This window comes from Talpa europaea, assembly GCF_964194135.1.
Source record: "Talpa europaea genome assembly, chromosome: 6".
In the NCBI taxonomy this organism is placed as follows: domain Eukaryota; kingdom Metazoa; phylum Chordata; class Mammalia; order Eulipotyphla; family Talpidae; genus Talpa; species Talpa europaea.
Window position 1 is genome coordinate 42,460,886 of NC_140072.1, and position 26,198 is coordinate 42,487,083.

The 26,198-nt window shown below is 41.1% G+C and overlaps 1 protein-coding gene across 2 annotated transcripts in view; it reads left to right on the forward strand.

Annotated features, from left to right (window-relative positions):
- Window positions 1-10,711: 10,711 nt before the first annotated feature.
- The window catches only part of TMEM87B (transmembrane protein 87B), a gene marked incomplete at both ends in the record, with an annotated part of 46,479 nt that continues 30,992 nt past the window's right edge, over window positions 10,712-26,198 (forward strand). Inside the window, 6 exons of one of the 2 annotated variants that reach the window (XM_084235338.1) lie at window positions 10,712-10,918; window positions 16,160-16,220; window positions 19,763-19,854; window positions 20,845-20,979; window positions 21,918-21,971; window positions 24,557-24,647. In XM_084235338.1, coding sequence (XP_084091464.1) covers window positions 10,760-10,918; window positions 16,160-16,220; window positions 19,763-19,854; window positions 20,845-20,979; window positions 21,918-21,971; window positions 24,557-24,647 — 592 coding nt within the window. The remainder of the gene's footprint in view (window positions 10,919-16,159; window positions 16,221-19,762; window positions 19,855-20,844; window positions 20,980-21,917; window positions 21,972-24,556; window positions 24,648-26,198) is intronic. The other variant, XM_084235337.1, reaches the window with a different exon arrangement.

Below are 26,198 nucleotides of genomic sequence, written 5' to 3' on the forward strand. Positions count from 1 at the left end.
CTCAACCCAGCTGCGCCACCAGGGAGGCCCTCTCTTGTCTTTTTATCCCAAGTCTTTTTATCCCTGTACTTCAGATTATGTTATCTCTAATGAGTTATCTTCAAGATTGCTAATTTTTGCTTTTGTCAGTTTATATCTGCTGTTGAACCCTTCCCAGTGAGTCTTTCTCCCAACAATTGCACATTTCCAACTATAGAAGTGCCAATTGGTGGGCCTCCCGGGTGGCGCAGTGGTTGAGCACTGGGTTGGAAGCTGCCCGTGGCCTCTGCAGCGCTGGTTCCATCCCTGGTTGCTCCCCGGCCACCAGAGGAGGGTCCCACATGGTGCGCAGACCTCTCCTGCCGCCCTCTGCTCCCCTCAGCAGTGTACTTCGGTCCTTCTGCCTGCTCTGCTCCCTGCTCTGGCTCTGGTGAATTCTCTCACCCTCCCGCGCTTCTGACTGTACCCACTGCTTGTATAAATAAATAAATAAATCTTAAAAAAAAAAAAAAAAGAAGTGTCAATTGGTTATTTTAATAACTTCTACTTCTTTATCGACATTTTCTAGTAGATTCTAAATTAAAAATTTTAAACATGGTTTTCTTCAATTTTTTGACTGTATTTTATAAAGATACTATTTTTTTAAAGATTTATTTATTTATGCATACAAGAATTGAGGTACAGGCCAAAGTTGTGGGGGGTGAGAGGATTCACAGAGACAGAGTAGGGAATAGAACAGGCAGACTGACTGAAATACACTGCTGAGGGGAGCAGCAGGCGAGTCAGGAGAGGTCTGCTGTGCCATGTGGGTAGCTCTCTGGGTGGGGATCAAACTCATTCTGCAGTGGCTGTGGATAGCTTCATAGGTTGTGTCTTAACCCCTTGTGCCACCAGGGAGGCCCCAGATACTATTTTTAAAATAATAAATTGTCTGCTAAGCCAACATCTGGGCCTCTTTAAGAACAATTTCCAATTACTTTTTCCCCTATTATCTTGGTTTTTTGCATGTTTCATATATTTTTGTTGAACCCACATATTTCAGATTATAAATTACATCAATTATGGATTCTAATTTGCCCCTACTTCCAGAGTCAGTGGTTATTGCTGACTTTGCTGGATTAATCCTATTGATTGGCTTTCACTTGCAGTATTTGACCACGATGTCTCTCCTCAGTTGCCAAACAATGAAACTAGTTCACTATCTCACACTATATACAAAAATTAACTCAAAATGAATTAAAGACTTGGATGTACGATCTGAAACCATAAAATACATGAGAAAAAATATAGGTAAAACACTACACAACACTGGCTTTAGTGATGTCTTTTGGGGACTCAGTACAATAGCAAGTGAAAAAAAGCAAAAATATAAACAAATGGGGCTACATCAAACTAAAAAGCTTCTGCACAGCTGAAGAAATGATCATTAAAAAAAAAAAAAGACATCCACATCAAGAAAAATAGAAGAGCCCAAGTAAATAATCTTACCTCTCATCTTGGGGAATCAGAAAAAGAAGAAACAAAACCAAAAATCAGCAGAAGAAAGGAAATAAAAATTATTTTATTTAGAGCACAAATAAATGAAATAGTAATCAAAAAAATATAATCAATGAAACCAAATGCTGGTTTCTGGGAAAAAATAAACAAAATAGACAAATCCGTCTCCAGACTAATTAAGAAAAAAAAAGAAGAAAACTCAGACAAATAGGATCAAAAATTATAAAGAAGAAGTTTCAACAGACACTATGAAATTCAGATAAATAAAAGAGTACTATGAATATTTGCATGCTAACAAGTTCAATAACCTAGACAAGACAGGCAAATTCTTAGAATTATACAATCATCTAGAATGAACAGGGAAGAATGAGAAAACCTGAATAAACAAATCACTAGCAAGGAAACTGAAACAGTAATTAAACCAAAAAACAAAATTCTAGGACCAGATAGCTTCACAAGTGAGTTCCACCAAATTTTCAAATATCAACTAATAACTATCCTGCTCAAACTTTTCCAAAAATTTGAGATAGATGTAATACTGCCAACCACACATTTTATGAGGCCAACATTACTCTAATACCAAAATCAAATAAAGACAACACAAAAAAGAAAACAGTAGACCAATTTTCCTAGAACACAGATACAAAAATCCTCAACAAAATCTTAGCAAACAGAATCCAAAAATGCATTAAAAGGATTCGATACCACGCCTAAGTAAGATTTATAGCAGATACACAAGGATGGTTCAGCATCCAAAAAACAATCAATATAATTCACCACATCAACAAAAAGAAAGATAAGACCATATTTTCATATCAATAGATACCAAGAAAACATTTGATGAAATGTTTTCATCCATTTATGATGAAAACCCTCAAAAAACTGGGGATAAATGGAAAAAACCTTAACATAATAAAAGCCAGATATGTAAAACCAACAGTTAACATCATTCTCAATGCTGAAAAACTGAGTTTTTCCACTAAGAACTGGTACAAGTCAAGGGTGTCCACTCTCCCCACTGCTATTCAACATAGTATTGGAAGTCCTAGGTAGAGTTATTAGGCAAGAGAAAGATACAAAAGGAATCAAATTCAGGGAAAAAGAAGCAAAACTATAATTATTTGTTGAAAATATGAAAATAGAGAACCTGAAAGACTCCACAGAAAAACTAATTAAAACCATAAACAAGGTCAGCAAAGTGGCAGGTTACAAAATCAGCACACAAAAATCAATTCCTATATGCAAACAAGGAACTAAAAGAGGAAGAAATTAAGAAAACCATGCAGTATCTACCTAGAGAACGAAAAACATTAATTCGAGGGCATCTAAGCATTCCTGTGTTCACTGCAGCACTATTAACAATAGCCAAGGTATAGAAACAATCTGCATGTCAAACAACAGACAAATGGATAAAAAAAAGAATGATAGAATCATCTAGACTTAGAATGAGAAAACATCATTCTAGATTGTATACATACACAGCGGAATATTACTCAACTATAAAATGATGAAATCTTGGCATTTGCAACAACATGGACAGAACTGGATGGGATTATGCCAAGCAAAAACAAAAGAGAAAGACAAAATACCAGGTGATTTCACTCATGTGGAATATGAAGAAACAAAGCAAATGAACAGACAAAAGTAATCCGAAAAATAACCATAGAAATTGGCCACAGAAGTGAGACTATCGAAGGGGCCTGGGAAGTGGGACATAAAGCAGGAGGGGAGTCCAGTGGACTACAGTGGAGGATTATTGGTGCTTTGGGGTAGGTATGTATGGTAACTTACATCTTGAAAAGGTGTGCACCTAACCTAAAATTATTTACATTGTTGTAAACCAATCTCAATTAAAAAAGAATACAATTTTTAAAAAGTAAATAATGAAAAAAATTAACATCTTTTTTGGTAAGCTTCTTATAGATACCAGAAAGTTCCAACCTTCTGTTCCATATGTTCTGCTTGTGCTTTATCCAATTGAACCTTTATAAATTGACTGCCATTCAGTTTCACGTAGATTCTCTTGTCCACAATATCATTTGGGAAAACCAAGTCCGTACAGATCTCATCATGCATGGCTATCAGAGTGTGGCTCCTACGACACCTATTTTTTGTAAGGTTTTTCTGCAGTGGTTAGGCAGAATTTTCCTCTGAACAACAAAGACAGCGTGCCTTCTACAGAACTTTTCCTCCAATAACATACTAGCAACTTGGATTTTTTGGAAAGACTTCGGTTGAGAAATAGGAACAAAGATCATAGTAGCTTTCCTACCACCACCCACTTCAGTTCCTTGGTGATGTTATATTCAGTTCCTTCAACTGGGCCTGAAGGTCTGTGTTCATCTACAGCTCAAGAAGAGGTTTTTTGTTCTAGGTTACTTGAAAATTGTTCCTTTTGGGTCTTGCTTTTATGATTTGTTCATTGAGATGAGCCCTGGACTAAGTACTCTCCACTACCGAAGCAAGAACCTTTGAGTACTCCATTCATCCCCTATGAACTATGAAGCTTTCTAGATTAGCTGATGGAAACAGGTACTTTTCCTGGCCCTTTTGCAGTATTACTCCTTTCATTCTGTTTGGTGATTCTTTTCTTGACTTCAGACTGTTCTTCACATGCAGAGGTTGACATTTCTCTGCTGAAGATTTTAGGAGGACCCTCCACACATCTCGAGATTCCTCTCCACACATCTCGAGATTCCTCTCCACACAGTCTCCTCTAGATGGCCTGTCTGCACACTAGCTGCCCTATTCACGTTGAACTCAGGCTGTCTTCTAAATTCAAGGGATCAGACAGGCTCTCCTTTGGTTTCTCCTCCCTACATTGTCATCCAGAAGCCAGTGAGTAAGCTGAATCAATCATAGGGCGCCCTTTCTCTGAAGTATAACTGTCATTCATTGCTTGATGTTCAGTGTCTTGAAAACTACCGCTGCATTTATTTGGTCTGTATTTTCATTGTTGCCATTTTAGACAGAAGAGTAAATTTAGTCCCCATTACTCCATTTCACAGGAATCTCTAATGTACTTTTTGTTATATAAAAAATTTTTTAAAAAGATTTATTTATTTATACAAGCACTGGGTACAGTCAGAAGCGCGGGAGGGTGAGAGAATTCACCAGAGTCAGGTCGGGAAGCAGAGCAGGCAGAAGGACCGAAGTACACTGCTGAGGGGAGCAGCGGGCGGCAGGAGAGGTCTGCGCGCCATGTGGGACCCTCCTCCGGTGGCCGGGGAGCAGCCAGGGATTGAACCAGCGCTGCAGAGGCCACAGGCAGCTTCACAACCCAGCGCTCAACAGCTGCGCTACCGGGGAGGCCATGTTATATAAAATTTTAAACTTACACAAAAGTCAGTCATGTAACTGTCCACATATCCATCTCCAGTCTTTAAAAAATGAACTACTCCTGGCCAATCTTGTTTTATCCATGTCCCCACTCTCTTCTCTCTGTCTTGTGTTATTTTGAAGCAAGTCCCAGACCTCATCTAAGCTCTTCTAAATATTTCTCGGTCACTTTCTGTAGTAGTCCTTCTTAGTGGGCCGCCCACAAGCCTCCTGTCTTTACCATCAGTATGCCTAAAGCGACTACTACTGCTTGTGGCATGCATCTCTTTGCTTAAAGTCTTTCCTTAAAAGTGGGTGAAAGCTACCCCGCCTTCTCACAGCAAACTGGAACTGCCAGTATAATTGGTGCCCTTCTAGGGACAGCCCTCAGCCAAGGACCAGCGGGTGTGAATATCCCAGCTCCTTCATCCCTGTGTGAGAGGACTCTAAGTCATGGACTTCACACCTTTCGCCTTTGTTTCTCTTGGGGATTATATTCCCTTTGTTCAAGGTGGTAGCTCAGTTGATGATGCCCTTTTTATGATCTCTAATCCCTCCCTGTCACAATTTCTTACTCCCCATATCACTGTGCTATTGCTGACATTACAAAGCACCCCAGACTGGGTGACTTGAGAAACTCATACTGTGGGGAGCTAGAAGTCTGAAATCAAGGTGTCAGCAGGGTTAGTCTCTTTGAGGCCTTTCTCTCTGCCTGCACATGGCTTTCTTCTCCCAGTGTCTCCACATGCCCTTTTTTTCTGTGTGTCTTTGTGCTCACCTCCTCCCCTTATCAGGACATCATTCCTATTGGAGTGGGGCCCAGTGATATGATCTCATTTCTACCTTGATTATAGCTTTAAAGGTCCTATCTTTAAATACAGTCACATTCTAAGGCACTGGGATAAGAAGATAAGGGCTTTAACATAACTTTGGGGGAACACAATTCAGTCCATAACACTCTTCTGTTGGTATTTACTGCACCTCCCAAATAAACTACTTCCATCTAAACTCCTACTCGGTGTCTGCTTCTGGGGGAAATGCAAATTAAGGAAATCTCTAAAAAATAAGGTCTCTTGAAATAAATAACCAGATCACTCCACATACTCTTTCTAGCTACATGTCAAGTGTTGACCCATTCTGTCTCATTTTGTTGGCTTTCTACATGCTCATCTCCTCACAGTGACAACAGGACTTCATTGATCTTCTTATCTGCTTCATTGATCTTATCCCTACGCAAGCAGTTCCTCTGACTGGGAGACACCAACTGCTACTTGATTTGCTTAAATCAATGAGTTAGTTCTAATCTGCCTTGGAAACAAAGTTATAATAGAATAGGAAAAAAAATCCAAACAACAAATAAAAGTCATTGCTGTTAGCAGGGAAAGGAGTGTGGGAGGAGTCAAGACAGGGGAGGGAAGACCACAAGGGACTGTGGTGATGGATCACCGGCTCCACCATGGTGGGAGAACTAAGGGGACTACACTTGAGGGGAGAAAACACTGTTCAAAAATGAACAATGATATAAGAAAATAAATTAATTGATTAAAAAAAAGCCATTGCTGTTAAATAATGTAAAATCCCTGCTAACTCATAAACACAAATTTGTAACATCTATCCCTGATTAAGGCATTGGGTATTTATTGATTTAATTAAGGTTTGAATACTTTAAAGGTGTCTATATAATATCATCAATTGACATATAGGGTAGATACTAATTTATGTCAAATACTTTCAAGCAGCTAGTGTCACCTACTGGTGAGGACTGGGTAGTGCGCTAAAGACAATATTTCTCTGAGTTCCTGAATTTGGTAGGTTACATAACAAGAACAGTTTGAAGTATTAGTAAACAACAAAAACTTGGCACAATAGAAAAAATATTTATACAACATGTAATTATGTTTCTTGTGAAAAGAAACTATCAGAAATGTATCTTCATAGCTACATATATATAAGCCTCAAAAAAGTAAAATCAGAGAGTATTGATTATGAAAAAAAAGTTAAATGAAGGCAACCAGAAGTGGGAGATGCATAATAATCATAATAATCTTTCAACATTTCTCAATTCACATAATCCCAATATTTTAAGTAAAAGCAATAAGTGAAAAATACTTTTATGCAGGGCCTCCCCTGGTGGCACAGGCAGTTGAGTGCTGCACTGTGAAGCGCCTCTTCAGTGCCAGTTTGATCCCTGCCTGCTGGCGAGGGTCCCACATGGCGCGCAGACCTTTCCTGTCATGCCCGCTGCTCCCCACAGCAGTGTATTTCGTCAGTCTGCCTGTTCTGTTTCCTGCTCTGTCTCTGGTGAATCCTCTCACTCTCCCCCCGCATCTGGCCTGTATCCCGGTTCTTGTATAAATAAATAAAATAAATGTAAAAAAACAACTTTTATGGAAATAGCACTATTCATGTTTGCTGTTAACCATACCCAGAAGCCTCTAATTAGCAGTGTAGGATTTCAGGGGCTCCTGGTCTTCTATGTTCTCAGCTGTCTTTTCATTTCCTCCCACAGTAACTTCTGGACTATGATTCAGTTTTATATTAGTTGCAACAAATTCCACTAGAGGAAAGCACAAATATGCATATTTGCTATTACCCCTTCTCTCTTATATAAGAGAGAATACATATTCTCTTTTGCACTTGGATTTACTTAGAAAAATATATCCTGAAGACCACCCCACACTAGTTCATAGCAACCTCTTATTTTTCACTTTTATTGCAATGTATTTGACGAATAAATCTATAATATAGTTAAAATATACAATGTGATTTGATACATGTATACATTGTGAAAGGGTTCCTATACCGAGTTAATTAACGCCCCATAATCAACTCATGCACTTTCCTTTTTTATTTATAAAAAAAATTTTTTAAGATTGATTTATTTATTTATACAAGCACTGAGTACAGTCGGAGGCACGGGAGGGTAAGAGAATTCACCAGAGCCAGAGCGGAGAGTAGAACAGACAGAGTGACGAACTACACTGCTGAGGGGAGCAGCGGGCGGCAGGAGAGGTCTGCGCGCCATGTGGGACCCTTGCCTGGCAGCCAGGGATTGAACCGGCGCTGCAGAGGCTGCAGGCAGCTTCGCAACCCAGCGTTCAACCGCTGCGCCACTGGGGAGGCCCTAAAAATTTTTTTTGATGACAACATTTAAGTTCTACTCTCTCAGGAAATTTCAAATGTGTAATACAAAAATATCAACCGTAGTCACCATCCTGTACATTATATCCTCAAACTTATTCATCTTATAATTGGAAATTCAAATGCTGATAGCACCCCTGTTATCTGTAGTTTTGTTTTTTTTTTTAAGATTTATTTATTTATTTATACAAGCACTGGATACAGAGCCAGAGCGGGGAACAGAACAGGTAGACTGACGAAGTACGCTGCTGAGGGGAGCAGTGGGCGGCAGTAGAGGTCTGCAGGCCATGAAGGACCCTCGCCGGTGGCCCGGTATCAAGCCTGCAGAGGCTGTGGGCAGCTTCGCAGCCCAGCACTTAACCGCTGCGCCACCAGGGGAGGCCCTGTAATTTGTAGTTTTGTGGGGATATTTTGTCCTGGTTATTGCTCCTATTTCTGTGGGGTTTTGGTAATGGAGTAAGTCCCTAACATTAACCATAGGTTCTTAGAAACTGTGACTTAAAGAAAAACTAGATAGTACAACAAACCAGATTCTCAAATAATACTGATTTGTTCACAGTGTCAAGCAGCACATTTTTCCCCTCATCATGCTAACAAAACGAGGTTGGATGAAATAACATTATTCAAGGACTGGTACCCATCCTAGTGGAGGAGTATGGGACAGTCCAGGTAGATTATAAACCACTCATGCTCTACTGTCACTATCTTTCTAGTTTTAGTGACTGGATATTTTAGAAAGCTCAGTGACTCTCCTGAGCTGCCGGGGTTGCCATGATGTAATTGCTCTGGACTCCTTTCCAGACCTTTGTTCCTCAGGATTCGCCTCCATCTCATGCCTTCACTGCCTCCCATAGTCTTAGCATCCCTTGGCAGTTTCTCACTCCTGGATTCAATTTCTATATTAGACTGATCACAACCTCAGTTGCTTTTCCTGACCTGAGAATCATACCTAGACCTACCCATGTTATGGTTTCATTTGACCACCCCCCTGGGCAACCCCACTTATATTGTTCACATTTTTCCTGCCTCCTGGTGTTCTGCCCAGTGGTTCCAGTCACAGACATTGGAACCAACCTTAAAGCTCCTTCCTAAGGTGCAACATCTATTCAGTCACCAGGACTTTTTTATTTAAAATCTACCTCTCATGTCTCCAAAATCCATCTAAATCTCCATTCCCCTGGCTGTTTTTGTGGTTGAAGCCACCATCTCTGAATGACTATCACTTATTTTTAAGTCATACAAATTATTGAAATTGTCTTAACTGGTCATGTGACAACCAAAATGAAGGAGGTAACCTCATCCTCCTTGCTTTAAAATCACCACTGTCTCTCTGGGTTCTTAGACTAAGTGTTATCTTTCCTGGCTCATAGGGAACTGTATGTCCTGGAACTGTTTAATTATTTTCAGTCTTGCTAGTATCCACCTCACACCAATACCTACTCATCTGGAAGGTTTTCTGCTGCTCCAGGTCTTGGAATAGGTTGTTCTATTTTAACTAAAACACCTTCAAACCTACCCCTTGCTCCCAGCCAACCCACCCTTAACTCTTCCTGCAGGACTTGACTTAAATGTCATCTCATGTCCTCTCCTCCCACCTGTCATACCTTCTAAATCTCTAGTGGATGTTCCCATGTGATCCCTGTTATTCGAGAGACATAGAAATGACCACACTTCTTGCTGCAAAGGACACAGATGCAAGTGCAGTCTTTAGTGAGTTTTAGGTCCTCAATAACTGCTAGCTGAATAAGTGACTAGGATGACTGGCAAGGTAGTCAGGGCCTCTTTAGTATAAATTGATCTAATTTTACGTTAATGACAATGTTAATGCAAGATTGTATTCTCCCTCTGGATATTATTTATACGCAATAATAAACTAGTTCTCTTTAAAAGCCAAGCATTTATTCATCTTTTACAGTTGAATGCCAGGTGACATACACCAAGTCTACCATCTGAGCTTTAAGTAATCAAGTAACTATTTGCTCTGAAAATTACTAACTGCCGAGGTTATGCTCACAACACGATGCCTTGGGTTCAAATGACTCTGACCTAAAGTACCTTTCAAGCTTTCCCATGAATTTAAAGGGCCATTTGTCTCACCTGCGTTGAAGGACTCGGAGGACGAGCAAAGTGCAAATGAGTCAAGAAACACAGACTGAGCCGACCTTTAGTTAGCAAGTCCATCTCATAATTCCCACTAAGCGCCAGACCAGAGTCACGTGGAATCTGGACCCTAGCCTCCTCCTGGGGTGGAACCAGCCTCCGCACTACGCCCACCTCACACGCCCTCCCAGCACCTGGCCTTCCCTCTCGGCCCCGCCTCCACGGCACGGCCCAGCCCTGAGGCCCGCGTCCCGGCTCGGCCCCGCCTCCACAGTCCAGCCTTGCTCTGAGTCCGATCTCCAAGCCCCGCCCCCCAAACCACGCCCTCCCAAGCCCCGCCCGCCTCCGAGCCCCGCCCGCCTCCAAGCCCCGCCCGCCCCCACGCTACCTTCCGCTCTTAGCCCCACCTTCGAGCCCTCCCCCACTCCCTACTGGCCCCGCCCCCAAACTCCGGTCCCGCCCTAAGGCCCGCCTCCACGCCCCGGCTCCTCCCCCCAGCCCGTTCAGTTCTAAGCCGGGCGCAATCCTAAGCCCCACCGCCGCTCTCAGCTCGGTTTTCCGGGCCCTAACCGCGCACCCTTACCCAAGCCAAAGCCCTGCACCCCCGAGTCCGAGTCACGCCGCCCCGTGCCGCCTCCCCCTCCCGGGGGCGGAGCCGCATCAGGTGCGGGGGCCCCGGGCGTGGCGGGCGTCACGGAACGCCAGGTGCGGCTTCCGCGTCAAGATGGCTCCCGCGTCGCGCGCCGGGGCCTGGCTCCGGCCCTCCCGCCGCCTTCCTTCGCGGGCCCGGCTGCTGTGCGTCGCCCTCTGCTTCCTGTGCTGGGCCCCGGCGGCCGTGGGCGGCGTCCCCGAGCTCGGGCTCTGGACCGCGACGGTCAGCGATGTAAGTGGAGTGGGGAACCCAGACGCGGCGCGTCTCCCGGGGCCGGCTCGGTCCCGCCGCCCCACGGCCCCGGCCCCGGCCCCGGCCCCGGCCCCGGCCTTGTTCATCTGCGCTTGCCAGGCCTGCTCTGGGTCCCCGAAGACGCTCCCTGAGCCTTTGTCCGTGTGGGTGGGACGCCCCCTCCTCCAGCCCGTCCGAGGCTGTGGGGAACATGATTGCAGTAATCATGTTTGTGCTTGAGGACCGTTCTCCCTTCTAAACGCTGTTACTCATCCCGAGGATCACCACTCCCCAAGTCCTGGCCTTTCGCTCTTTGACAAATTCTGGCTGGATCAGGTCCTCGTTTATTCAAACCTGAGCCCCCGAATTCCTTGGCACTTGAAGCGGCACCTTATGAGATTTGACCTCGGTTCCCCTTAAGCAGCCACAGGACCACACCCCTGAGGGCACAAGGACTTTTCCTGGACTGCTGTTTGGGCTTAAATGTAGAAAAGCACGTGTGCTGGTTGATTGATTTTTTTTCTTTTCTTTTTCTTTTTTTTTTTTTAATGAACAGGGAATAATTCAATAATCAAACACCACTCTCCCCTCTTTGTGGGTTCCTGCATTTCTCTAAGCCCCTATCCTAGTTCTGGACCTGTGTGTGTGGAGGTGGGTTGAGATGTGTGATAGGAGTGTTTGAAAGGCTGTCAGGAGGCATGAATGTGTGGAAACTAACTTTCCAGGGCTGGTCATTTGAGAACTTGGCATCCATTGCCTACATGAAATGATGTGGGAGGAATGCAAGAGTAGAATTTTGGAAACTCTTGCTAAAGAGATTCGGGAAATCTGGAAGAGGCGTTAATTCTTGCTTTTTTAGGATCAGAGGGTGACTCATTCAGCTGTTTCAGATGTGACTTTTCCACATGCATTGAAATGTCAAAGGCAAAACCTTTATTTTTTATTTTTCTCAACCAGAGGCCACAAATGCTTCCTACATAACACAAACTACACCCTCCAAAATAGTTTAAGTCCTAGTGCAACCATTTCTTCCAGTATTCTTCTGGATTGGTACCCTGTTTTGTGCACCAGTAATGTAGTCCGCATATCTCCATTATTGAATTTCTCTAAACGGTTAAAAAGCAAAACTCATGGTTTCATGCTGTGTCCTGCCGTGGACCAGCACAGCAGTGGATGATGAGGCCGTCTCAGGGTTGAGAGATTGCGCGGGGTGGTCAGGGAGTCGGCGAATAAATGACACAGACACACTTCAAGAGAGTGAAAATCTGAGTGCAATTTTATTTGAGTCAGTGGTCAGTATATATATGTTTTTCTAAAGGCATAGGATCAGTTATCAGTGAACTAAACCAGCTGGCTCATAGGTTTAACTTATCATTGACAGGGCAGTGATCTATGTCCCAAGTTACATCTGGACCTAGTCATATTCCTAAGTAGTCAGGCTAATAATCTTTTTTTTGTTCTATGTAATTACCTTTTTTGTATTAATAACTATTCACTACCACTAACTTATTTATTAATTAGTATGGGTGAATATACTTTTCACAAAGTAATATTTTTTCATTAAGATCAATGCTAACAGGGCCTCCCCTGTGGCGCAGCGGTTGAGCGCTGGGTTGCGAAGCTGCCCGCAGCCTCTGCAGCGCCTGTTCGATCCCCAGCTGCTCCCCGGCCACCGGAGGAGGGTCCCACATGGCGCGCAGACCTCTCCTGCCGCCCTCTGCTCCCCTCAGCAGTGTACTTCGGTCCTTCTGCCTGCTCTGCTCCCCGCTCTGGCTCTGGTTAATTCTCTCACCCTCCCACACTTCTGACTGTACCCAGTGCTTGTATAAATAATAAATAAATAAATCTTTAAAAAAAAAAAAAAGATCAAAGCTAACAAAGCCAAGGACACAACAGAGAAATCATAAAACTAACAATTCTATTATTACACAGAGTTTAGTAATGTTTCATTTGAATTAGCCTAATTATTAAATTATGTATTTTTTTTTTTAATTTTTTATAGAGGCATGTTTTATTTATTTGTTTGTTTGTTTGCTTGTTTATACATGCACTGGGTACAGTCAGAAGCGCGGGAGGGTGAGAGAATTCACCAGAGCCAGAGCGAGGAGCAGAGCAGGCAGAAGCGAAGTACACTGCTGAGGGGAGCAGCGGGGCCGGGGAGCAGCCGGGGATCGAACCGGCGCTGCAGAGGTCACGGGCAGCTTCGCAACCCAGCGCTCAACCGCTGCGCCACCGGGGAGGCCTATGTATGTTTTTTAATTAGCAACCAATGACCAGAAAAAGGAAAGATTTTAGAAAGTTGTAGCAGAATAAAGTTTGTGGGCCTTGAGAAAGCGAGATAAGGTTCCCTGTGTTCAGCATTCCTTTTTACTTTCTTTGTGGCGGCTTCTGGTGGTCGTTATCTCTTAACAGGCATCCCGCCTATCTAAGCTTTAGGGAGTTTGCTGTTCTGCATGGTTCCTTGCCCATGCCGGACCTCAGGGACCATGGCAACAGCCATTAGCCCTGAAGGTCACTGCAGGGGGAGGTGCAGCAGTGTCCATAGTGACACACACTAATATAAACTAAGTCAGAATAAGTAATATTAAAGTGAATCAACTGTTCACAGATTGTTAAACTACTTAACCATATCTGTAAAGATCTTTGCTAATTATACTTTGGATGGTGATATTCCAAAGGCCATAGGGGAGGAGTGACTTTACTTCCTGACTAACAAAGACACATTTTTTTTCTTTGGTCCCACATAAGCTTTAGTACTGTGTGACTCAAGTCAACAGCAGTTCAGAAGGTCCACCGTTGTTGAGTAGTGTGATAATGTCCCTTTTCAAGTTAGTAGAACTTCTTTAAACGGAAAAGGAAAGGGCCTCCCCTGGTGGCGCTGCGGTTGAGCGCTTGGTTCCTCTGCAGCGCCAGTTTGAGCCCCGGCCACCGGCGAGGGTCCACAAAAAAAAAAAATAAATAAAAATAAACGGAAAAGGAAAATGGGGAAATATTTCATTTGCACTGCTCATCTATCAAGAAATGGGTCTTTTGATTGTAAAGATCAGCAAATAGTTTGAGTACCTAATGTGCACCATGCACTATACTGTCCATTATTGCAAAGATGAATTTTAGATACAGCCCTTTCAGGAAACTCAGGCAACAATAGTCACAGCAGATTCATGAGTAATTACATATGTGGCAGCATTTGGGGATATTAGCCAAGCACCAGGATGATCACCCTATGTTGCTTTCTGCTGGCTGGTTCTAAAAGATAAGTAGATGTCACCTTGGTGAAGAAGAAAGAGGGGAGTACAGCTGCAGCAGTACTTGGGGCCTCTACTTCATGAAGTTCAGGCAAGAGTGTTAGAAGGGTCTCATAGTCTTTCCTGCCCAAGTTTGGCCTTGAGCTTGAAGCCAGGGGTTGCAAACTCAAAGACCTGTGGGAACTGAGGCAAGTGAGTTAAGTGAAGTAGGTTCAGGACTGGGGAGAGTGGGCAACTGGGTGGACTACATACGGATTGCATAATCTTCTAAAGAGGGCAATTGTCATTCAGCTCCAGCTGATAGAAACTATATGGCAGTGTGGGCACAGAATTGCCAGGTCTCCTTTTTATAAGGTGAAGCCAGAACCCATAATTTTATTATGTTAACTAATTGAAAGTTTTTTAAAAGGCCCCTGGTGGGCCAAACACCTATAGAATAGAAAAGGCTACCTGGCCACCAGTAGCTACTTTCTGGTGTGAATGAGAGAGAGCCATTGAAAGATTTTAGATTTCATTAAATGCTAATAATCCCTCTGGCTGCTATCTAGGGATAAATTATAATCTTACCTCTGGAGACAGAGGTACCAATTAAGTTACTATAGAATGGTAGGCAGGAAATGTTGAGGACTTGCATTAAGGCAGTGGTGGTGGGAATGGAGAGAAAGAACTAAATTTGGGAAGTGTTTGTGAGATATCATAGACATACTTTGGGGTTGGGTGATGGAGATGAGGCACTAGGAGGAGCCATGGCTTGGGTGACTGTGGGTGTCACCACCTACAACCAGAATAGTGTAGAAAGAGTTGGTGAGGAAAAGAGGAATGTTGCTGGTTTAGGTGATGTTGGTCACTGCAGAGGATATGACCTTTAGACAGTTAAGTATGTGGATCAGAGGAGGTATCCAGGCTTGGAGTTTTGTTGTTCATTGTTGAAATTCCTGGGGAGGGAAAGACAGTAAGAAAAAAATGACTGTCCTCTCATTGTTTTAAAAAATTCTTAATCACTTGCTCATTTAACCCAGTCCCTTCAGACATTAAACAGTTAGCTAATACATTACTTCATTTTGGTTGTAGTAAGGGTTGTGAGGATCAGTGGATCTTAGGAACCATGTATGGGACCTGGCTTGATTTAAGCCATAATAGAAGACTTCCTGAGAAAGTCTTTTGAACCTAGCCTTGAAGGATAAGAAGGAATTACCTAGATGAAGAGTGACATGGAAGGGTTTTTAAGGAAGTGTTCAGGTTGACCACTAAGGCTCTGGGTGCAGGAGGGAGACTCAATCATGCCTTTTGGAACTTAAAGAGAGGTGGGCAGGCCTTGATCATGCAGGACCCTGTAGCTCTGACAAGCTGTTAAAAGTACACGTGCAAACCTACAGCACTTTAGGGAAAGGAATCCCTGTTTTAGCAAAAGTACTTTAATGTTCCCAAGACAGCAGCTAAATGCACAGATGGGTCCTGTGTCCCAACAGCAGTAATCATGCAATGGCAGCAGCCCCAGGGTGAGACACTTGAGGCAGGAACTTTCCAGAACCTCACAACTGAAGGAAATTGATATGGCAGGCAAGCTTTTAAGCAAGTGAATGATGTGATCAAATGAACATTTTTAAAAAATAATCATTGTGGGGGCCTTCCCGGTGACAGAGGGGTTAAGCCTTAGCACTATCATGTTATCCCTCAGTCACTGCAGCACCAGTTCAATCCTCTGCCAGGGAGCTAACCCACATGGCGCAGCAGATCTCTCCTGTCTCACCCACTGCTCCCCTCAGCAGTGTATTTCAGTCAATCTGCCTGTTTTGCTCCCCACTCTCGTGAGAGGATTCACCCCCCCCCCAGCCCTGCACCTCTGGCCTACACCCCAGCTCTTGTATGCATAAATAAATAAATCTTAAAAAAAATAATCACTGTGGTCACAGGATTAAAGCTATATATTTTCTAGGGTAAAGCAATAAAACGGTAGAGAAAATTTTTTAAAACTTTCCTTGTTTTTCCATTTTAGAAATCAGGACCACTGATATTTAGGAAAACTATGTTTAACTCTACGGATATCAAGTTTTCTGGTAAGTAATAAACTTTAATAAAATAAATACAAATGTAACAATATAAACAAGGAACATCTTGCAATACATGTTTTATAAACTAATTCATTAATATATTGTGAACTAATATAATCTATATTATGAACTAGGCAAATGTTTTGTTTTTGCGTGGTTCTAGTGTTTTAAGGGTTTCTTTTGTTTCAATCAAAGCTTAGTTATTTGCAACAATAGATTTTTCTGAACCTGTCTCAGAAAATGTAATATGAATCATTCCTTAAAAATTATCACTAAAGGGCCTCCCCGGTGGCGCAGCGGTTGAGCGCTGGGTTGCGAAGCTGCCCGCAGCCTCTGCAGCGCCAGTTCGATTCCCGGCTGCTCCCCGGCCACCAGAGGAGGGTCCCACATGGCGCGCAGACCTCTCCTGCCGCCCACTGCTCCCCTCAGCAGTGTACTTCGGTCCTTCTGCCTTCTCTGCTCCCCGCTCTGGCTCTGGTGAATTCTCTCACCCTCCTGCGCTTCTGACTGTACCCAGTGCTTGTATAAATAAATAAATAAATCTTAAAAAAAAAAAAAAAAAATTATCACTAAAGTCTAGTAAAGTATTCTTTAGCAAGAAAGTATTTGATTTCTATGAAATTTGACTCTGACTTCCAGCTTTTCAAACTAGATGCATTTCTTTTAGTAACAGATGAAATGTCACGATTGTGATAAACTATGATCTGAAGATTTTCTAAATAAATACATGATCATAGTATGAAATTAAAATTATCAGATGCTAATATTTTAACTAGGATTTTAATACTTATGAAAATCAAAGTATTTGTTAGCACTGTGTTGTCAATGTAAACACAATATAAATACTGGTATGCCACTCATAGAGCTTGAGGTTTTCAGTATTTTTAATGGATTTATATTGGATAACATTTACTGTAGTCTAACTCCTCTTATTATTTCCAGTCACTTGACTAGATGAGTTGGTGGTCAGAGTTAGAGTTTAGGGATAAGGAGCAGTGTTCAATGGGTATAGCGTATTGGCTTTTTAGGGTCCAAACACACTTCCCTTTTCTCTAGCACACCATGTACTGATTGTTTGTTGGGGATTCTGATTTATGTGGGTCTTTGCTGAGGGAGGTAGGCCAGATAGCAACTACAAAACAGATGAGTTCAAAGCAGCTTGGTGATATCACAGATCATCAGTGGTGATAAGAGCTTGGTGAGGGGGAAAAAATAATGGCATCTAATTGTGGTAATGAATTTATACTCAGTCTTCAGACAATTAAAATGTAAAAGTCTAGTGCAGACAAAAAAAGTTACATGAATTATGAAAACGCAATTTGATTTAAAAAAATCAATCTGTAATATCTGAGAGCAGCCTAAGAATAATCCACAACTAAGACAGTGGTATTAACATAGCTAAAGTAAGAATGAAGCTGCAAAAACATTTAAAAATTAGGTAGGGGCCTCCCCGGTGGCGCAGCGGTTGAGCGCTGGGTTACGAAGCTGCGCGCGGCCTCTGCGGCGCCGGTTCGATCCCCGGCTGCTCCCCGGCCACCAGAGGAGGGTCCCACATGGCGTGCAGACCTCTCCTGCCGCCCGCTGCTCCCCTCAGCAGTGTACTTCGGTCCTTCTGCCTGCTCTGCTCCCCGCTCTGGCTCTGGTGAATTCTCTCACCCTCCCGCGCTTCTGACTGTACCCAGTGCATGTATAAACAAAACAAACCAGCAAACAAATAAATGAAGCATGCCTCTATAAAAAATAAATAAATAAATAAATAAATAAATAAATAAATAAAAATTAGGTAGTTTAGTCAGGCAAAAGCTGGCAGTGCCCCAACGGCATGGATGAGAGAGAGGTCTTGGACCATGACCGCAGCCCTGCCATGTGGCTGGCAGGTGTGGATTCCACCTCTACCTGAGCCTCCTTATTTTAGTGCCATGCTCGCCAAACAAAATTTTCATTACCATTGGGCATCCTTTCTAATTGATTATTACACATCCACTTTACAGTTCTTGTTCTTATTCATTTGGAAATTCTAGTTTATATATCTGCTTTAGTGGTGTGGTGAAAGACTGAGTCTCTGTTCTCACAAGGTCCCATTTTAGTGCCTGTAGAGCTAAGGATTAGCTTTTTTTTGATGTGTCAGTACTGTTTTGCATTTGAGACATCTGGCTTTTCCTCTTTTACTGTCCTGTTCTAGATTTAGTCATGTGGACCCACTGTTGAAAATCTCTTAGTATAGGGCCTCCCTGGTTGCCCAAGGGGTTGAGACACAACCTATGAGGCTGTCCGCAGCCACTGCAGCATGAGTTCGATCCCCATCCAAGGAGTACAATCCCTACCCTTGACTAAGAGATACTGAGGGAAGGGGAAGGCACCTTTGATAGAACAAGGATCAAGAGGCCTTTGGGCAGGGCACCTAACATAGTCTAGAAAAGCATAAAGAATGGGGTATAGTATGCTTGCTGGAGAAGGCTTTAAACATGAAAGAAGAGCAGGAGTCAGCCAGATGAAGAGGAGGTCAACAGTATATGCAAATGCCCAGGATAAGTGAGACTACTGTTCCATGTCTATTCTTACACCAGTACCACACATTTATAATTACTGTAACTTTGTAAGTTTTAAAGTCCAATAGTAAAGTTCCTCAACTCTGTTCATTTTGAAAACTGTTTTTACTATTTTAGGTATTTTGTATTTTCATATAAATTTTACAAATAGCCAGTCAACTCCTATATAAAAATCTGCTTGGATTTTAACTGGGATTAATCGACTCTATAGACATGGGGAGAAATGACGATGATATAGATCTTTTTATAGATGCCTTTTATCAAGTTGAAGGAATTTCCTTCTGTTCCTAATTTTCTGAGAGTTTACCATGAATGGTTTGTTGAGTTTTTTTCCAAATGCTTTTCTGTATATACCAATATGATTATGTGGTACATTTCTCTTATCCTGTTAATATGGTGAATTACACTGAGAGATTGTCTTTTCTTTTTTTTTTTTTAACGATTCATCCATTCATGCACACGAGAACTGGGGCACAGGCCAGAGGCATGGAGGGTGAGAGAATTCACCCGAGCCAGAGCAGGGAACAGAACAGGCAGACCAACTGAAAACACTGTTGAGGGGAGCAGCGGGCGAGCCAGGAGAGGTCTGTCGCACCATGTAGGACCCTCGCCAGCGGCCGGCCTGCAGAGGTTGCAGGCAGCTTTGTAGCCCAGCACTCAACCGCTGCGCCACCAGGGGAGGCCCCACTCAGTAATTTTTTAATGAATCAATGAGTGAAGGAAACATTTTAGATGTATTAAGCAGTGACTAGCCTGTCCAGCTACTCAGTTGACTTTAACATTGTTCTGAGCATATAGATGCAGCTGTGTACTATAATCACTTTTAGTTAAGTATAATAAGTTAATGTCTCATTTGCGGCGACTTTGGTAGAAATTAGGTAATATATTACTCATTGTTTCATTAAAGTAGCCTATTTTAAATTGTATTCTTGAAACCTTAAATTTATATTGAAATAAATATGTTATTATTGTAAAATGAAACTTTCTTTTTCTAAACAGTTAAGTCATTCAGTTGTTCTGGGCCTGTGAAGTTTACCATAGAGTGGCATTTGAAGTACCATATCTGTCACAATGAACATTTTGAGCTGGAAGTAAGTAAAACAAATTTTTAAGTCATGTAAAACTGTGAAGGAAAGATTTTGAGTGTATAGATTTAATAGCTCATTAGGTGAGGAGGCTAGAAATACTAGATTGTGCTTTAGAAGTTCCACAGATTTATTGGGACTTTGGCAATAAATAATTATATCAAAGTATATTCATAATAAGTATAAACCTTATGAAAAATGTTAGTAAATGTTTAAATCAGACCGTGGAAACTATTGATACAAGGACCGTAGGTTACTTACAACAAATAAAAATCAACTTAATTCAAGAAATAAATGTAAAAGTTTCAATTCATTAAAAAAAATTAGTAATTCTATATTCTACATTTGTTAGCATTCTGACATTTTCCTTTGTTTTACCTCTCATAAATCAATCAGTTTTCAGTATGAACTCATATTTTTACTTTGTTTTGTGGGTTATAATATACTACAGGTCTGATTGATTTTGCTCAAACTGTAGCTTATTTTGCCAGTGGGAATCAACCTTTTCTTGATGCCTAGGAGCTGTAGCTAGGTCATCTTTATCCTTTCTAGGATGAAGAACCTTGGGTCATTGATACGGAAATGAGTGTCCTCTTTATACTCAGTTGAATTAGCCACTTTTGCTTTCTGTTGCTGTTTGGTTTGTCTGTCTTTGTGGTTTAATGCTACTTTCTTTCTGGGTCTCTTACATGTAGGGGAAAAAATGAAAGTAGCCTCAAGACAGAGTATTTCTTCATGGTCATACCTTAATTGCTTTTCTTACTAGAAGATTATGCGTGTATTAAATACTGCTATGTCTGAGAACACTAGAATGGCTAAAATGTTAGGATTACCTTAATTGTATTTAACATTATACTCAAAACTCTGGTATTTTGTTCTGCATATTTCAAGTATTCCAAACTGAATAAATGTTGGTATTACTTAGCTTTTAAATTTTATTTATCTTCTTGGCTAAGACATTTGGAAAAAATTATAAGAGAATTTTCTTTTGGGTAGGACCTGTCACGAAACCATGAACTTAGTGTTGATGAAGACTTTTGTGGTCATTATTTCAAGAACATTGATTGTTGGACAACAAAAAATGAAAACTTAGATTGCAACAGTGATTTGCAGGTGTTCCCTTCATTGAATGTGAGTATTTGTCTTGCCTTATTAAGATAGAATTTATTTTATTCCCAGTGAATGTAAGTGTCAGTTTGTTTGCCTTACCAGTATTTTGATAAAGAATGGGGCTTAATTTGTTCATTTTTAGGCTTAGTTCTTTTGTATTTGTAGTAGTACATGATAAGTAAGGTATTGGCACCACTGTTGTATTTTATTTTACCCCTTTGCAGCAACATCTTTAAAAAGTGATTTTTTTTAATCTTCCTTTTATAATCTGCTGGTAATTCACCCTCATTCTCTCTTCTGTCCACGCCAGTCAGACCTTTGCCCCCATCTTCCATCGAAATAGGTCTAGTCAAGATCACCAGTGACCTCCATGTGTTAAATCCCATGATCTGGTACTCTTACAAGAGTTCTGTCGGCTTATTTCATTTATCAACATTGAACACACTGGAACACTCTCCTCCTTTATGTACTTTCTCCACCCAGCATAGAAGGTTATTAGATTCTAAAATTTATAAGCAATCCCTGGGTTGTGAGGCTGTGGATCATTTTATTTTTGTTCTCCTGTAAGTTCTGTAACGAAATGTATCGTTAGCAAAAGTTAAGGTTCTTTTTTAATGTGTATTGAAGTGTAATAAACATAGTGTAAAGCATACATGTCTGGAATGTACAACTTGAATTTTCAAAACCTCAACACCCATGTAGACTCAGGTCAAGCAGGGAGTGTTTTAGCACCAGGGACCCCTTTCAGTTCATCATACTCTCCCCACCAGTGGTAACCATGATCCTCACTAAGGGAGTTTTCAAAGACAGAATTTTGTTACTCACATTTGGGGTACAATAAGATTTGTTTGCTGATAATAGCTTTCAAATCTTTACTTTGTTCATAACACCATTTTTTTCTTAATTGTACATTGTAGATAAGCAACAATATAAAGTGGAATTATTATTCTTTTTTCCAGAATAAAGAACTAATAACAAGTAACAGAAATGTTTCACACCACGACAGATCAATGGTAAGGCATTTTATCTCTTTAAAATATACAAATTATAGTAAAACTGAAACATCTGCTAACAGATACTTGTAGAGTGATATAAAGTAGAACTTAGACATTTAGGGGAAGAAAAACATTTAAAACAATGTATTTCTTATATCTGAATGTTGTATATACTTGTTTCTGTCCTTAAAAATCTCTTTAAATTTTATTTTAAGATTTAACTTCTACCCAGCATTTCTTTTTTCTTTTTTTTTTTTTTGTTTGTTTGTTTTTTGTTTTTGTTTTTTTAACTGATAAAATATTGGTTAGGTCAATACCTAAATACAATACCTAAAACATTAAAGGAATATGTTCATGTGTATCACCACATGACACCACCACCAAAATACCCTTAACCCTTTGCCATAGACCATTCTCCCCTTAGTTCCCTCCCTCACCCTGCCCCTCTAGTAACCTCAGTTCTGCAGTTAGATTTCTAGGGCTTGTTTTGGTTTGGTTTTGTCAGTTCCTTTGTTTTGTTTTGTTTCTGTGTGTTCCACACATGAGTAAAGTCATCTGGTATTTGTATTTCTCCTTCTGGTTTATTTCACGTAGCATAATCCCCTCCAGTTCCATCCATGTTGTCACAATGGCTGTAGGGTTTTTTTTAAATAGCAGAAGAGTATTCTAATGTGTATATATACAACTTCCTAATCCATTCACTGTTGTTGGGCACTTAGGTTTTTCCCTAACTTGGCTGTTGTTAATGGTGCTGCAGTCAACATGGAAGTGCATATATCCTTTCAAATTAGTGTTTTGCATTCTTTGGATAAATGCCAAGGAGTGTGATTGCTAAATCTTTGTGTATATCTTTAATATTTTGAGAAAGCCCCATACTGTTTTTTCATAGGGACTGGTCCACTCTGCATTCCCACCAACAGTGTGTGGGGGTTCCTTTTTCTCCACAACCTCGCTAACATTTGTTGTTCCTATTTTTTTTGTTGTTGTTTGTTTTTGCCATTTTCACAGCTGTGAGGTGGTATTACAAATTGTTGATTTGCAATTACCTGATCATAAGTGATATTGGACCTTTTTTTTTCTTTTAACATTTATCATTTTTTACATTTTTGTAGACCATATTTTCTTCCCCCAACCCCTCTTTTTTTTTTTTTTAAAGATTTATTTATTTATTCATACAAGAACCGGGGTGCCAGCCAGATGCACGGGAGGGTGAGAGGCTTCACCAGAGACAGAGCAGGAAACAGAACAGGCAGACTGACGAAATACACTGCTGAGGGGAGCAGCGGGTGAGACAGGAGAGGTCTGCCGCGCCATATGGGACCCTCACTGGCTGGCCGGGATCGAACTGGCGCTGCAGAGGCTGCGGACAGCTTCACAACGTTGCGCTCAACCACCTGCGCCACCAGGGGAGGCCCGATGTTAGACTTTTTTTTCATGTACTTGTTGACCATCTGTATGTCTTTGGAGAAGTATCTATTTCATTCCTCTGCCCATTTTTTGATTGGGTGTTTGTTCTCTGTAGAGTTGTATGAGCTCTGTGTAGACCTTAGATATTAGTTCCTTGTCACCTATTTTATGTGCAGATATTTTCTGCTGTTCAGTAGAAGGACTTTTTGTTTTAATAGTAGTTTCTTCTGCTGCACAGAAGCCTTTTAGTTTAAACCTTCTTTTTCTTTAAAAACTAAAATTCTACTTCCAGATATCCAAGACAGCACGTGGTGATTTGGGCAGCATGATCATCATTAAGGATTTAAAGAAGTAGATGGAAACCATGGTGTAGCACAGGTTGAGGGGACGGAATGTAGTATTTGAGGGAATTACTAATAGTCAGAAGACTAACAAGTTGAGAGGGTTGGAGGAATGGTGTGTAGGAACAGAGAACAGGTTTAGGAGAGAGCTTAATGTTTGCTTTCATATTGCTGGTTTTCTCAGCCAATCTTAACTTGTAGTCTGAGAATGCAAAGTCATTTACTCTGCAGTGGCTAGGACAAACTTTTTGCTGTGTACAGGCTGGGGAAGGAGTGGGAAATGAAAGAGAAGGGGAGGAAATAGTAAGGAGGAATGTGAAAAGTTTGGTCCAGGTATGTGGAGCATTAGAAGGTTCTTAGATATTACAGTAGGCAGTTTTTCCTCACTGGACTGCTAGTGACATAGTACCTTAGAAATTTAAATAATTTAGCTATCATTTCTAACAATATTATGACTTCCTCACCCAGTTCAATTTAAAACCACACACACTTTTAAAAAGTGAATGCTTAGTGATACTAGGATATAATATGGGAGGAATCGATTTTTTTTTAATTGAAGGGTTATATTAAAACAGAATAGTTCTGCTAAGGGGAAACCGGTAGGAATATAGAATGGAGAAGACTTTTCCTTCTTTATCACTTTAGGTGTGGGAAGATAGTGGTTTAAAAAAATGGGGGAAATTCTTCTAATGTCCTTCCACTGACTACCATTTCTTTTTATTGTTTTATTTTTCAGTGTTTTTATGAAAGGGCCCAGTTTAATTACTAAAAATTGTTTTATTATGAGGAACCAATGTTTATTTCTTATATAGCAATTTAAAAAATAACTTAAAGATTATTTTTTCCCTGTTTCAGGATATTGTAGCCAGAACACAGAGAGATGGGTTTCATATCTTTATTGTTTCCATTAAAACGGAAAAAACAGATGCACAATGGAATTTGAATGGTATAATAAAATTACATGCATGTTTATTGTTTGCTTTCACTGTATTCTGTATTTTTGTCATTGACACAGATCTATTTTCTGTTAAAGCACAATGCTTAAAAGTGAATTTCTGTTAATCACAAAAATGAATAATCTGTTTATTTGAATAATAATAACAAATAATAATTTGTTTATATGAATAATCTGACTTATGTTTATCTCAACTCTATTTTTTTTAAGTGGGTTGGAAATTTAAAATTAAGATAAATTAAAATTTTTATTATTTTCTTATTAATTTTTTTAAAGATTTGTTTATTTTAAAGATTTATCCATTTATGCACACAAGAGCTGGGGCACGGGCCAGAGATGCGGGGAGTGAGAGGATTCACCAGAGACAGAGCGGGGAACAGAACAGGCAGACCAACTGAAATACACTGCTGAGGGGAGCAGCGGAAGAGACAGGAGAGGTCTGCTGCACCATGTGGGCTGCTCCTTGGCCAGCCGGGGATCGAACTCGTGCTGCAGAGGCTGTGGATTGCCTCATAGTGCGGTGCTCAACCCCTTGCGCCACCAGGGAGGGCCAAGATTTATTTATTTTTATACAAGAACTGGGGTACAGGTCAGAGGCAGGGAGGGTGAGAGGATTCACCAGAGACAGAGTGGGGAGCAGAACAGGCAGACAAACTGAAGGGACCACTGAAAGGGAGCAGCAGGCAAGACAGGAGAGGTCTACTGCACCATGTGAGAATCTCTCTGGCCAGCTGGGAATCGAACACGCACTGCAGAGGCTGCAGACAGCGTCACAGCGCTGCGCTCAACCCACTGTGCCACCTGGGAGGCCAAATTAAAAATTTTAAACTTTATAGTGAGGTATAAAATTTTCCTTCCTTCCAGATTAAAAAAAGTATATTTTAACATGTAGAGATGGGTAGGCAACACCTCAATTACATTTGAAGTAGATATTAAATAAATAAATAAATTCTAACTTTAGAAGATCAAAAAAAAAAAATAGCCATCATTAGGAGTTTAAAATTTTGGCTCTTTGAAAAAAAATTTGAAAGGTCTGTAGCCTAGGAGTAGAAGTATGTCTGTTAACTGTGTGATTTGTAAGGACTTGCTTCTCCCCTGACCTCATGGTAGACCCTCTGTGCCTTGTTTAGCTCTACTTCACACTGCCCAGTCATGAGTAGGCTCATACTAAGCAATTTTCACAGGAATGACTGCTTTCATATATCTTAGAATTACTTTGACTGCCATTTCCAGTGGGGTATCTGCTGGGCTGACGGTAGGCAAAAAACATGTGAGTGTCCTCGAGATTTGCAAAGTGCTCTGGCTCATCCTGTAGGAACAAGAGATAAGATAGGCTTTACCTCTGAGTGGCACTCAGTCTAGTGGGGAGGCAGAAAGCAGAGGTGAGACAGGGGAAGCTAGTGGAGGTGGTTGTTCTGGAAAAGTGTAAAAAGTAGGACTTCCTTTTTGAAGATGACATAATGGCCTAGACCATGCCAGAGAGAGGGAGCAGGCACCTTGATGTCGTTCTGCTACCTGGCCTGTGCCCCTTTCTTCCTCAGT